Source organism: Stegostoma tigrinum, chromosome 3 (assembly GCF_030684315.1).
Source record: "Stegostoma tigrinum isolate sSteTig4 chromosome 3, sSteTig4.hap1, whole genome shotgun sequence".
NCBI classification, from domain to species: Eukaryota; Metazoa; Chordata; class Chondrichthyes; order Orectolobiformes; family Stegostomatidae; genus Stegostoma; species Stegostoma tigrinum.
Window position 1 is genome coordinate 87,173,809 of NC_081356.1, and position 15,369 is coordinate 87,189,177.

The 15,369-nt window shown below is 41.6% G+C and overlaps 1 protein-coding gene across 4 annotated transcripts in view; it reads left to right on the top strand.

Annotated features, from left to right (window-relative positions):
- The window catches only part of riok2 (RIO kinase 2 (yeast)), a 30,428-nt gene that overhangs the window by 867 nt on the left and 14,192 nt on the right, over positions 1-15,369 (top strand). For all 4 annotated transcript variants that reach the window (XR_009445575.1, XM_059644734.1, XM_059644735.1 and 1 more), the window contains exons 2-5: positions 2,141-2,279; positions 5,761-5,877; positions 7,743-7,918; positions 12,257-12,345. Coding sequence is in view for 3 of the 4 variants with exons in the window: in XM_059644734.1 (XP_059500717.1) it covers positions 2,141-2,279; positions 5,761-5,877; positions 7,743-7,918; positions 12,257-12,345 (521 nt within the window). In the remaining variant the exon portion in view is untranslated. The remainder of the gene's footprint in view (positions 1-2,140; positions 2,280-5,760; positions 5,878-7,742; positions 7,919-12,256; positions 12,346-15,369) is intronic.

Here is a 15,369-nt window from a genome sequence, read left to right on the forward strand (position 1 = left end):
GAATGTCAGATCTGTCATGATCCTGTTGCATGGAGAAGGCTTGAGAGGCCCCAGCAGCCTACTCTTGTTCCTATTTCTTTTGGCCTAAATTTAGAAAAGATTACAATCCTTGACATCTGTTGGAAAGGTTTTTATTTTCGTGAAAGCATTACTTGAGATGAAGAATGAAATTCAACTATGGATCAGGATAGCTTTTTGATGGTGGGTGAAGAGAGAGGTTGAGGGTAAGTGTGACAGTGCATTACATAGAATGCACTGAGAGTGGTGCTTCAAAGAACAAAAATATGTTGGAGATATCTGTAATCATTATTGGATCCGAAACATGGCAGAAGAAATTTCAAATGAAATTCATGGGGAGTATGTCAGAAGTAGAGAGTTGCTGACAGAAACAATAACAGTAGAGAAGGTAAAAAAGACAAATACAAATCTCATCAAGTTCCTGGAAGAGAACTGGGACTCAAGTAAGCATAATTACAAAAGCCAAATACAGCAGATGCTGAAAAACTAAAATTTTAAAATACTCAACAGGCCCCAATTGAGCCAGTTTCCTGCTTTGCCAAGTGATCACTTTTTTTGTAAATTTTATAAGATTATTGAATTATGATGGTAGCTTTTTTAGCCCACTCATGAGTAATTTTTCAGTATGACTTCAATGAAGTATAATGGGGCATGAACTTTCAAACTCTGTCCACTTAAGCTATGGAAAACCAGCTGGTCTTTCGTATAAGGTTTCTCCTTTCAAATCTGTACTGAAGATTTAAGGCAATAATAAAGAGACATAATGATAGTGTCACTAGATTAGTAATCCAGAGGCCCTAGTTAATAATATGGAACATAGGTTCACGTTCTACCATGGCACTTGGCGATATTTAAAATCAGGTAATAAATCTGGAATTAGGGCCTTTGTGGTGCAGTAGTAGTGTCCTTACCTCTGGGCTAGAATGTTCAGGTTCAAGTTCTTCCTGCTCCACGCATATATCTTAACAGATTGATTAATAGCTAATTGTCATGATTTAAACTGAAAAATGAATATATCGCAAATTTATACCTATTCCCAGGGATGGTGATGGTGAGTCTATTGCTGAGAGTTGTAAAGATACAGCTGGTTCACTGACATCCTTTAGAAAAGGAAGTCTGTTGTCCTTGCCAGATCTAGCCTCTGTGTGACTCCAGACCCGCAGCAATGTGATTGACTCATAGCTGCCCCATTAAGTGTGTGTAGCAAGCTACTCGGGATCAAGGGCAATGAGGGATGGGCCACAAATATTGCTGCCTGCTAAGTTCATATTCCATGAAAAGAATAAATAAAAATAGGTTGGCAAGAAGTCATTTTAATTCATGGGATGTGTTTATTGCCTATTCCTATTCACCCTTGAAGTTGGTGGTGAGCTGCCTGCTTGAACTGCTGCAATCCATGTGCTATAGACGGAACCCCAATACCATTAGACAGGGAGTTTTGATTTTGGCCTTGGGAACAAATTACCAAAGAAATACCCTGTCAACCTTTAAAAGTGGCTAGGATGAATTCTTAATAACATTTCAAGTTACAAAATATAGCTTGTAGGTTCCTGTGAATAGTAATAATTGAGGGTCTCAACAACTCCTCTGATTAGGATTGAGAGAGATTTCCTAGAGATTTTCCTGTGATGTTTACTTTGCCTGTCTTCTTGTGGGAGATAGGTAGTAGTAAGCTAGTCACGTAATTACCTTGATTTTTTTTACATTTTCTTTCAGTTGGCAGCATGGTAGCTCAGCAGTTAATACTGCTGCCTCACAGCTCCAAGGACCCTGGTTCAATTCCACCCTCAGGAAACTGTCTGTGTGGAGTTTGCACATTCTCCCCGTATCTGTGTGGGTGTCCTTTGGTTTCCTCCCACAGTCCAAACATGTGCAGGCTAGGTGGATTGGCCACGCTAAATTGCCCGTAATGTTCGGGGATGTACAGATTAGGCGTGTTATTGGGGGATGGGTCTGGGTGGGATGCCCTGACGGTTGGTGTAGTCTTGTTGGGCCAAAGGGCATATTTCCACGCTATAGGGATTATATAATGATTCTATAATGAAATCCTGTCTTATTTTTATCTATTCCAAATCTTCTAAATTGATAGTTTCATCTTTATTTTGCTCTTATTACTGTACAGGTCGAAATGGGAATGAAGAATCATGAAATTGTTCCACCTAGTCTTATTGCTTCAATATCAAACCTTAAACATGGTGGATGCAACAAGATCCTGCGTGAATTGGTAAAACACAAACTGTTGGCTTACGAGAGAACAAAAAGTAAGTTCTTAGTAAAATTAACAGATCGAATCAGTTGTCCTATGATATTTTGTCTTAGTGAAATTTTGGAACTTGAGTTTCTCATTTTTCAGTATCAGTAATCCTTTTATATTTGCTGGTCTTGTTAATTTTTGTTTGTGGTGCTTTAGTTTATGCCTTATTGTTGCCTAAAACATACTAATTTCACTGAACTGTACACAAACTAAGCATTTCAGCGTGTGGAGTGATGCTTGTACTACCTCAACCTTTTTATGATACTGAGACAAATACCCCTTCCAACAGTGCAAAATTCAGATTTCTTGCTAAATCCTGTTTAGTAGCTTGCGTTTTAGTAAGGCACTAAAATAAAGGACCAGAATATGTTATTCTACATATTATGTTTATTTTAATAATATATTTAAAGCCTAAGAATTGATTTTCAGATTCTTCTAAAGCTTTAGAATTTGATTGTTGAAGTGTGACTGCACAATTCATAGTTATGCTCAGCTTTAATGAGCATCCGGGCTTTGTTTTGTCCCCAGATAAAACCAGGCATGCAGATCAAGTCAAAAGTACCAGTGATACAATTATTTTGACTCTTAATACGTTTCTCTGAAATTTCCAAACATCCCTTGAAAAGGGTAGAAGTTGGGCCACTGTCTGCAAAGTACAGTGGGCCTCTTGATGTGAGATTTTTGGGCCAAGCCTTGCCCTCCGCTTCCATTTTCTAGAATTATGCCCATGTGTATTTTGATAGCAAATGGCATGTTGAACAAATGATTGTTAGGTGCTTGAACCTTGTTTCAAGCTCAGTAAAGACTTGAAGATTACAGCTTTTTTGGTATATGAAAGATGCATAAAAGACTTTCGCCTCTGGTATTGAATGTTGCTGCTCTGCAACAGACAGGCCAAAGGCCAGGAGCAAGCCTGCTGCTATGTGCTTCTCATTCCCAACAAAATGTGCTGTCATTGCTAGACCTACACCGGTGTTGAGATCATATCGTGTTAATAACTAGGCCTGGTCAATCAATGTGGGTTCCATGCCTGGAAAGTCAGCTTTGGCACATGTCATATCATTGCCAGGGAATGTGGAGACAAGTAACGCATAATCTCAGGAGTGTAGTGGTCTACCACCATTTGCTTTGAGTCCAGATCTAACAACAGTTGAAGCCCAATCCTTCAGGACAAAACAGTCTGTTTGATATTCCTTTCACCACCTTTAAATATTTACTGTGTTCATTGCAGCAATTAACTGAGGCTGCTTCATTAACTTCTACAAACATTCAACGTTTACCACATTGGAGGTCCAGGGCGGTAGATACATGGGGGTACTACTTGAGGACCACCTTGACTGTAGAAGTGGGCACATTCTCTGGAGGCATGTAGTTTGAATACATAAAGACTCTGGGAGGTCGTGCATTGCATCACAATCTCAGTAGAAATTGTTAACAGATTATAAATTTAAACTTCTAGTTGGTTAACTGAAAGGATGACGCAAGAAGAATTCATGTTTTTAGACCTGTAGACTGTAACAGATGAAAATGCTTTCACTAAACATTGCTTTTCTATGTAATTTATATCTTAAATTCCAAAACAGGATTTTCTTATTTTAGTTTCAACACAACTGACAATCTTGTCCATTGGTTAATTGTCCCTTAAGTAGCCATTCAATTTTTCTCCCAGAACCAGTCTAAAATGATTCTGGACTCCAAATGGTTTAGTTCTGTTCTTTCCTAGCCTCATAACTTGTAATCCCAGAACTGACTTTCACAATGAGTGTTTTCTTCAGGGCAAGCTGGGCAAATCTTCTAGCCATGTTTCAAATTCTAACAGATTTGTTGTTTTCAATCTAAATGTGAGTTTCCACCAACACACTTGCAGGGTGAACCATATAGACGGTTAGCCTCTGGTTGCTCCCTCACTTCTGGGTCTGAGTGTAAGAGCTCTAGGATACTTTGATAGCTTTAACCGTCTGGAAAAATTCTAACCAGCCTTTTCAGGGATCATATAATGCAATCTGAAGCAAGTGGGATTTGTTCCAATGCCTCCTAGTTCAGTGGAATGGACTCTACCATGCACCACATGTTTTTTTTAAAGTCATCCTGTATAGGGATGTTATGACACGTCTGGAGCAGGTAGAATTTTGATGTGGGGATCTGTTTTTGAGGTAGGGCACTACCACTGTGCCATAAGAGCCCTATCTGTCCCCTCTAAAAGCCCAGGCTTTTCAGTATGAATTGCATGTACCTTGTAAGCCGGTAGAAATGCTAATTTGCTTTTCTTTAGACCCCAGTACTTTTACCTTGGAATTAAGTTAAATAGTTTAAAGCATAATTGTTCACAAATTGAAATTGCCATCTTCTTGGGAATTTGGAGATGTGGGCCCTAACCACTGTAAACACACAGATCTCCCATTCCCCTTCTTGCATTTTTTAAAATATTCTTTCACTGGCTAGGCCAGCACGTTATTGTGTATCCCTAAGTGCCTTTGAGAATGTGGTGATGAACTACTGTATTGAACTGCTGCATTCGATGTCAGTATATACACACAGTGCTGTTAGTAAGGGATTTCCAGGATTTTCACTCAATACCTGAGAATACACAGCCCCCTCAACCAGGCTTTAAAACTGGCTGTGACTCCTTTCATTTTACCATAATTAAAAGCAGCTTGAAAACAGAGCAATCTTTTAGACCTCAAAATTGTAGAAATCATGCACGATGTTCATCATATTACAACTGTAGAAGCTGCTTAAATTAGCTTTAGATTAAAACTTGAGAAGTTGTACCTTTTACATCATCATTCAGTAGTGTTGAGATAAGATCAGTGCAGAAAATTCTGGAATCCCTCAGCCAGTCAGGCAGTAGTTGTACAGGAGAAATTGATGTTAATATTTTGACAGGTGAATGATTTTGGAGGTGAACAGCTGTGGAGCAGGCAGAGAGTAGAGAAAAATGAAGGAATGGGATGGAAACAGTCAAAAGAGATCTGTGTAGAGTGGGAGATTGCAATAATTAAATGTGTGTGCAAAAAGAAGATTTGATATTGTGCGAAGTGTACAAACAAAGTTAAAGTTCAATGGAGGATGAGAAGATTACAACAAAATATTGAAGGAGGAAGGCTTCGGAACAGCCAAATGATTGCTTACCCATAGGTTATACCCAGCACAAATGCTGGTATGTAATGCATCCACGACCATTCCCTTGCTGTCCAAGAGAAAATGAGTGTGGTGGATTAGGTATTAAGTTAATTTTGAAGGCAGAAAGCAGTAAAATGTCTCATGGGTGTTGCTCTTTAAATTTAATTGCAACATTGTAGGATGGAGAACTGGAAGTGGAAATGACCTAAAATTCAACTAAACAAGGGTATTCAGCAAAATAAAAGCAGAAGTTGCTGGAGAAATTCATCAGATCTGCCAGCATCTGTGGAGAGAAAGCAGAGTTAAATGTTCCAGCAGTTCTCTATTCATGTCTGTTTAGTGTCATTGCTTTATTTCTTTTTCAGCGGTTCAGGGTTATCGATTGACAAATACTGGATATGATTATCTCGCCCTGAAAACTCTTTCTTCACGAAATGTCTTTAATTCAGTTGGAAATCAAATGGGTGTTGGCAAAGAATCTGGTAAGAAATAAAAACTATTGAGCTTGCACAATATTTGAAATTAAGGAATCACTTTGTGAATGGTAAGTTGCAAGACTAAAGTAAAGCTAAATAACTAAAGAAAACAGCTTACCAACATCGCCTTGAGTAACTGAGACAGGGAAGACTATTATAAAGTGCCCAAATGCATATACTAAGCATATTGGAAACTAAAACTGTATTTTGTGTAAGAGTAAAATGTTAAATATATCTTTATTTAGAGAGTCATGAGTCTGGTTAGTACTGATTTTGGTCTTTTTAAACAGATCAACGAGTCTATTGCTGCTTACACTGACTTTTCAGTGAACCTCTCAGGATCTGTCCTTTGTATCTTAAGTCTGTTCACAGCATCTGTGGAGAGCATCTGAGGAAACCCGTGTTTCTTTGGTTTCTGTTTTTGTTTGTCAGTTCTGCAGCATCTGCTGTTCTTTGTTTCATTTTTCTGTTAGAAATGGGATCTGGGAATATGTCTAGAGGTATATTCACCTTACATATTGAGATGGCACTTGTGACCTCCTGCCATCCAATACTGCTAAGTTTGTTGCAGCCTTGTGTTGCACTCTGATATTTGTTTTCAACATTCACTGGTTTATGTTCTTAAACAGAAACAAGTTGGGAAATTTTAACATTGCACTTACAGGAAGAATAAGCTTTGATGTAAATCATGTAATGCTTTGTAATATTTTGTCACTTCTTACTAATTTGTCATTCTAGACCTTTTATAATGCATTCTTGGCTGTATACTTTTGTGATGCTTAAGGAAAAAAGATATAATGGTATTCTAGATGATTATGATAAAAAAAACACAGTATTGATTATACTTCGGGATTTGGATGCAAAATAAAAGCAAATTGATGTAGTTCAGTTCTGAGAAGGGAGCTTTCTTTCAACTGGTCAAAAAATAATTTGAAACAAAGTGTGTGGCTGCAGTCAAGTGCCTTGTAGAACATCTGTGTTTAATGGATGGAATGTTTATACAGTTGGGTGTACAATAGACCATAAAGTTAAGTACTTTTGTTTTGACTTTAGAACTGATGGTTCAAGTTCTCCAGAAGTTCAAGTCAGAAGGGAGAAAAATTCTTCTAGGAGGCAATTCAAGTCTTAATTCACGAGAGACAGTCACCACAGCTGAAGCATTTTAGTGTTGTGGCAGTTCCAAGCCAGGAAAGTTTTTGAATAAAAATATTCATGTTGTTAGAACTGAACACATGAAAGCCATACGCGTAGACTCAGAAACAAATCAAAAAGTTGTCTCTACAGGCCAAGAAAAAGAAACTGGGAGGAATCAGCCCAATAAAATCTCTCCGATACAGTACGAGTGAAATTTCTCTGGATTTGATTATCTGTGAAAGGATAATGTTGGAGAACGGGGTGAAGCCATTCTTATGTTTCTCTCCTTTTAAGTAATGAAACTGTGTTGTTTTGTTAAAGAGCATCTGCGTTGTGTGAGTATGTTTGTGATTGGCATCTACTCTCAATAACAGGAAGAATTAAGCACATGATTTATCAAGCCAGGGTTCCTTTTGGGATCTGACTTGACTGAGCTGTCACCACCTGGGATTATGCTTTGTGTTTTCTATGACCATTTTCAACCTACGAACTCTTCAGCTCATGGTGCATATTTACGATAGAGGAGAGCTGGTCCATTTTTGATCCAACTACTGTAAATGAGGTCCTAAAAGTTGCAATCTGACCAGATGCAATGATTCTTAATTAGAAATAAACATTGCAGATGTTGGAGAAACTAAGAAACAACGTGCTTTAGAGAAATAAACAGAGTGAATGTTTTATATCCAATGAGTCCTCTTTGGACCAACAGTATCTTAATTTGTATTGATCTGTTACAGATATTTATATTGTTGCAAATGAAGAAGAAGAACAGTTTGCTTTAAAACTGCATAGGTTGGGTCGTACATCATTTCGGAATCTGAAGAACAAACGTGACTACCACAAACACAGACAAAAAATGTCATGGCTTTATCTCTCTCGTCTTGCAGCAATGAAAGAATATGCATATATGAAGGTATTTAATCCTTCTGAAATGCATCTGATTAATTTCCCAAGATTTATCCTAAGAATAGTGGAAAACTTTTAATATGCCCAAGACCGAAAGGGAAGCAATAGTAATAAGATGGAGTGCTATCATCATATAATGTTTCAAGTAATTTCTGCAAAAGTTCTTTCCCTGTCACATTATCTGCCATCAGCAATCTTCTATTTGAACACAAATTTGTCAAGATGAGAGAAAAGAAAGCAAGCATGAAGTGAGAGGAGAAAAAGAAGGAAAGGTAGTTGAAAAAGACTAAGGGAATGACTCCACCTATGATGCACCTTCAGAACTGTTTTCCCCTGTTCTAAAATAGAAGCTACTGATCAATTTTAAAGTAAGACTTTCAGACGTGTTCCAATTATTCTTTAACTGGCACAACTCCTGTTTGAAGACAGAACTGGTCCACATTTCCCTTCTCTAAGGTTCATTACTTATATGTGAAATTCTGCTGCAGAGTTCCATTTCAAAACAGAAACTGCTATTTGCTCCAGCCCACGGAAAATATAACACTTGCTGTGTGAAGCTGTAGTTAAGTTAGATTTTTACGTGAGCCCCATGATAGGCCTTTACAATGTCCAAATCCCGGTCACTTAACTGACAAGATGAATGGGATATTGCATTGAGAAGTTGCATGCAGTTCAATTAAAAAGCCACTGGATGTCAGCACAAGAATTTTTAAACCTTTCTCTCAGACATTAGTGTGAAGACCAAAGTACTACTAGTAACAATGGTAGTCATAGAGTCATACAGCAGGGTAACAGACCCTTTAGCCCAACCAGTCCATGCCAAACATAATCTCAAACTAAACTAGTCCCATCTGCCTGCTCCTGGCCGATATCGGTCCAAACCTTTCCTATTCAGGCGATAATAGTGTGGAGCTAGAGGAACACAGCAGGCCAGGCAGTATCAGACGAGCAGGAAAGCAGTTGTTTCAGATTGGGGATAATGGGAACTGCAGATGCTGGAGATTCCAAGATAATAAAATGTGAGGCTGGATGAACACAGCAGGCCAAGCAGCATCTCAGGAGCACAAAAGCTGACGTTTCGGGCCTAGACCCTTCATCAGAGAGGGGGATGGGGGGAGGGAACTGGAATAAATAGGGAGAGAGGGGGAGGCGGACCGAAGATGGAGAGTAAAGAAGATAGGTGGGGAGGTAGGGAGGGGATAGGTCAGTCCGGGGAAGACGGACAGGTCAAGGAGGTGGGATGAGGTTAGTAGGTAGCTGGGGGTGCGGCTTGGGGTGGGAGGAAGGGATGGGTGAGAGGAAGAACCGGTTAGGGAGGCAGAGACAGGTTGGACTGGTTTTGGGATGCAGTGGGTGGGGGGGAAGAGCTGGGCTGGTTGTGTGGTGCAGTGGGGGGAGGGGATGAACTGGGCTGGTTTAGGGATGCAGTGGGGGAAGGGGAGATTTTGAAACTGGTGAAGTCCACATTGATACCATATGGCTGCAGGGTTCCCAGGCGGAATATGAGTTGCTGTTCCTGCAACCTTCGGGTGGCATCATTGTGGCAGTGCAGGAGGCCCATGATGGACATGTCATCAAGAGAATGGGAGGGGGAGTGGAAATGGTTTGCGACTGGGAGGTGCAGTTGTTTGTTGCGAACTGAGCGGAGGTGTTCTGCAAAGCGGTCCCCAAGCCTCCGCTTGGTTTCCCCAATGTAGAGAAAGCCGCACCGGGTACAGTGGATGCAGTATACCACATTGGCAGATGTGCAGGTGAACCTCTGCTTAATGTGGAATGTCATCTTGGGGCCTGGGATGGGGGCGAGGGAGGAGGTGTGGGGACAAGTGTAGCATTTCCTGCGGTTGCAGGGGAAGGTGCCGGGTGTGGTGGGGTTGGAGGGCAGTGTGGAACGAACAAGGGAGTCACGGAGAGAGTGGTCTCTCCGGAAAGCAGACAGGGGTGGGGATGGAAAAATGTCTTGGGTGGTGGGGTCGGATTGTAAATGGCGGAAGTGTCGGAGGATAATGCGTTGTATCCGGAGGTTGGTAGGGTGGTGTGTGAGAACGAGGGGGATCCTCTTGGGGCGGTATTTTTCCATTTTTCCATCCCCACCCCTGTCTGCTTTCCGGAGAGACCACTCTCTCCGTGACTCCCTTGTTCGTTCCACACTGCCCTCCAACCCCACCACACCCGGCACCTTCCCCTGCAACCGCAGGAAATGCTACACTTGTCCCCACACCTCCTCCCTCACCCCCATCCCAGGCCCCAAGATGACATTCCACATTAAGCAGAGGTTCACCTGCACATCTGCCAATGTGGTATACTGCATCCACTGTACCCGGTGCGGCTTTCTCTACATTGGGGAAACCAAGCGGAGGCTTGGGGACCGCTTTGCAGAACACCTCCGCTCAGTTCGCAACAAACAACTGCACCTCCCAGTCGCAAACCATTTCCACTCCCCCTCCCATTCTCTTGATGACATGTCCATCATGGGCCTCCTGCACTGCCACAATGATGCCACCCGAAGGTTGCAGGAACAGCAACTCATATTCCGCCTGGGAACCCTGCAGCCATATGGTATCAATGTGGACTTCACCAGTTTCAAAATCTCCCCTTCCCCCACTGCATCCCTAAACCAGCCCAGTTCATCCCCTCCCCCCACTGCACCACACAACCAGCCCAGCTCTTCCCCCCCCACCCACTGCATCCCAAAACCAGTCCAACCTGTCTCTGCCTCCCTAACCGGTTCTTCCTCTCACCCATCCCTTCCTCCCACCCCAAGCCGCACCCCCAGCTACCTACTAACCTCATCCCACCTCCTTGACCTGTCCGTCTTCCCCGGACTGACCTATCCCCTCCCTACCTCCCCACCTACACCCTCTCCACCTATCTTCTTTACTCTCCATCTTCGGTCCGCCTCCCCCTCTCTCCCTATTTATTCCAGTTCCCTCCCCCCATCCCCCTCTCTGATGAAGGGTCTAGGCCCGAAACGTCAGCTTTTGTGCTCCTGAGATGCTGCTTGGCCTGCTGTGTTCATCCAGCCTCACATTTTATTATCTTGTTTCAGATTGGGACCCTTCTTTAGAAATGGGGAGAAGGGGCCTCTGAAATAAATAGAGAGATGTGGGGCAGTAATAAAAGGTGGATAGTGGAGCGGATAGGGTGGGAGAGAAGACGTACAGGTCAAGGAGGCGGGGATGAAGCTAGTAAAGGTGACTGTAGGGGTGGGAATTGGTCAGTTAGGTGGGCAGGTCCCAGCCCCACCCCCACCCCTACATACCTACAGTCACCTGTACGAGCTTCACCCCTGCATCCTTGACCTGTCCGTCATCGCTCCAACCTATCCGCTGCACTATCTACCTGTTATCACTCCTGCCCCTCTATATATTTCAGAGCCCCCTCCCCCTCCCTCACTTCTGAAGAAGGATCCCAACCCAAAACAGCAGCTTTCCTGCTCCTCTGCTGCTGCCTGGTCTGCTGTGTTCCTCCAGCTCCACACTACTTTCTCAGACTCCAGCATCGGCAGTTTTCACTATCTTGTATTTATCCAAATGTCTTTTAAAAATTGTGATTGTACCCACATCTAGAAAAAAAAAATTGCCTCTGCTGTCTTTTCCTTTTTAAATCCTTCCCCTGTCACATTAAATGTGGCTCCTGGTTTTGAAATCCACCTCCACCTCCACCACTGCCCCCCCCCCCCTCCAACCATCCTAGGGAAAAGACAACTCCTATCAACTCTATCTATATCCCCCATTATTTTATAAACTTCTATAAGGTCGCTGCTTAACCTCCTGTGCTCCAGTGGAAAAAGTCCCAGCATATCCAGCCTTTCGTTTTAACTCAAATCTTCCACACCCGGCAACATCCTGGTAAATCTCTTCTGAATCCTCTAACTTAATAATATTCTTCCGATAACTGGGCAACCAGAACTGGACGCCGTATTCCAGAAGATGCCTCACCAAATTCCTGTACAACCTCAATATGACTTCCTAAGTCCCATACTCAATGCACTGAGCAATAAAGGAAAGCATGCCAAACACCTTTTTAACCACCCTATATAATGTGATGCAGACTTCGAAGAATTATGCACTGGCGTCCTAGGTACCTTTTCTACAACATTACCTAAGGCCCTATTATTAATTGTAGAAGCCATCCCAAAATGCAATACCTTGCATTTATCCAGATTCAACTCCATCTGCCATTTTTTCAGCCTGTTGATCCATTTGATCAAGATCCCGTTGCACGTTTAAACAAAATGTACATAATATCAGCCAGATATTTTACAATCTTAAAGCAGATTAAATATTCAGACAGTTAATTTAATCAAGAGCAGTATGTTCACTTGTGGTGTTTTATTTGTGTCAAGGCATTATATGACCGAGGATTCCCTGTTCCCAAACCAGTTGATTTCAACAGACATGCTGTAGTCATGGAGCTCATAAATGGCTACCCCATGTAAGTATCAGAATTCTTTCAGAGCATGATTAAAATTCTGTAAAGGAGTTTCTTTAAGACACTTTATATGACAGATAAAATGGATACTTAAAGCTCTGAACTGGGTATCTACGAAGCATTGCAAGCCACTACCAACTGCAGCGTTTCATTTAACAACATCTATAAACAACACACCTGGCATATTGACTTACTATGCCATTATCATGAGGCAGGGAGTCAAACCTGTTTCAGAGGATGCAGAAGAATGTACCCTGAGGTGCAGTAAGCATTCCTTAAAATGAGGTGCCAACCTGGTGAAACTCCAGTACAAGATTGCATGTACATTAACAAGCCAAAGCAACATGGTGTGGGTGGGACTAAGCAATCCGTCAATGCCCTGCACATATCCAGCCAAGAATTGTGCTCAACAGTTAAACAGAGGATGAAGCTCCTCAAATTTCCATGTCCTCACTGCCTAAAACCAATGTCCTTTATGTGTTCTGTCCATTCATGTATGGAATAAATTCTGAAAAGTGCACTACTTTAAATGTAATGTGTGGATTTGTACCCCCATCAGAAATAAAATCTCTATAGAGTATTTATACTTCTCTATTCACTCATGGAGTATGAATGCTGGCTGGACCAGTGTTTATTGCCAATCCCTAGTTCCCCATGAGAAAGTGATAGTGAGCTGTCACCTTGAACCACGACTGTCCGTATGCTGTAGGTGGATCCACAATGCTGTTAGGGAGAGATTTCCAGGATTTTGACTCAACACTGAAGGAATGGCAATAGATTTCCAAGTCAGAACATTGAATGGCTTTGAGTGGAACCTGCAGTGGTGATGTTCCTATGTATCTGCTTGGCCTGTAGTTGAAAGTGGTTGTGGGTTTCGAAGATTTTATTGGTAAATTTCTGCAGTGCATTTTAGGGCAGCATGATAGCTTAGTGGTTAGCACTGCTGCCAGGGACTGTGGTTTGATTCCACCCTTGGGTGACAGTCTGTGTGGAGTTTGCACGTTCTCCTTGTGTCTGCACAGGTTTCCACTGGTTGCTCCGATTTTCTCCCAAAGTCCACAGATGTGCAGGTTAAGTGGATTGGCCATGCCATATTGCCCATAGTGTTCAGGGATTTGGGATTAGGTGTGTCAGCCATGGGGAATGCAGAGTTACAAGGAAAAGATAGGGGGTTGGGTCTGGGTGGGATGCTCTTCAGGGGTTGGTGTGGTCCTGTTGGGTCAAATGGCCCAATTCTACACTGTAAGGATTCTATGATCTTGTAAATGGTACACACTGCTGCAACCGAGCATCTATGGTAGAGGGATTGGATATTTGTGGATGTGTTACCATTCAAATGGGCTACTTTGTCCTGAAGAGTGTTAAGTTTCTTGAGTGTTGTTTGAGCTGCATTCATCCAGGCAAGTGGGGAGTATTCCATCACACTTCTGACTTGTGTCTTGTAGATGTGTACTGGAGGTAAATTAGTTACAGCAGGATTCCTAGCTTCTGACTTGTTCTTACAAGTACTATTTATATTGCTAGTTCAGTTTTGTTTCTAGTCAATGATGTCCCCCAGCAGGCTGGTAGTGAAGGATTCATTGATGATAGCACCATTGAATTGCAAGGGATGATGGTTAGATTCTCTCTTTTAGAGATGGTGATTCTCTGGCATTTGTGTAGTGTAGATGTTATTTTGCCGCATTTTATCTCTAGCTTGGATATTTTCCATGTCTTAACTACATTTGGATGTGGACTGTTTCAGATTTATTTCATATTTACTGGGTAGAATTTGAACTTATGACCTCTTAAGTTTTAAGTTCAATACCATAAACTTTAAACCACCATATGAGAGAAGCATATGTTATTTCTTTTCATACAACTTTCATTTTAGTCATTTGATGTGGCAAAAATTGAACTGATACTTGCAGTTCAAAACCATGATGTTTTTCTTCAGATTTGTCAAATTCAGAAGTCTAACAGAGGTTGCTTTTTGATGGAAAATGCAAGAGAGGCAACATTTTTGGCTTATAAAATGTTTTTTTGTTGCTTAAAACTACTATAAATGAGAATGAATGAGTAAATGCTTTGCATCAACAAACAACATTAGGCAGAGGTAGTCTCTGTTTGAATTTGCAATGTGATTAACTCTTGTAAACTGTAGGGTCAAAGTCGAAAACAGTGTCCCTGTCATTTAAATGAATGTTATGGAGGAAACTAGGAACAGGATTTGAGACCATTGTGAAAAGAAATGGCATCCCAGGAGCGAGAATGAGTTATACAGGACCTAAACAGTTAATGGTAGGGTTCTGGGTAGTCTAGAACGGGGGGGCTCAGGTACACAGTTCTTTGAATGTTGCATCTGAGACAGACAAGGTGGTTCAGCGTGCTTGCCTTCAGTGCTCAGACCATTGAGTACAGGAATTGGAATGTTGTGTTGATGTTGTACAGGATGTTGGTGAGGCCACCTTTAGAGCACTGTGTACTGTTCTGGTCACCCTGCTATAGGAAAGGAGAGGGTTCTGAAAAAGTTTACCAGAATCATTCTGGGACTGGAGCGTTTGAGTTATAAGAACAGGCTGGAACTTTTTCTACTGGAGCATAGAAGCTTTAGGGGTGACCTTTATAGAGGTTTATAAAATCCATGAGGGGGCATACATGAGATGAATAGTGTAGGTCTTTTCCCTAGGGTGGGGGAAGTTCAAACTAGAAGACATAATTTTAAGGTGAGAAGAGAAAGATTTAAAAGGGACCTGAGAGGCAACCTTTTCAAACATAGCATGGTGCATATGTAAAGAAGAACTGCTAGAGGAACTGATGGATGCAAGTTCAGTTACTGCATTTTAAAAAATTTTGGATAGGTACATGAAAAGGCAAAGCTTAGCGAGCTATAACCCAAATGCAGACAAATAATACTAGTTCAATTTCAGAGGTTTGCTCAGGATAGATGAGTAGTTCTGAAGAATCTGTTTCCATGCTCTATGGCTATGAATGTTGAGAGTTCTTGGGAAGTATTGACACTTATTTCACGAAGTCCTTTTTAGAATA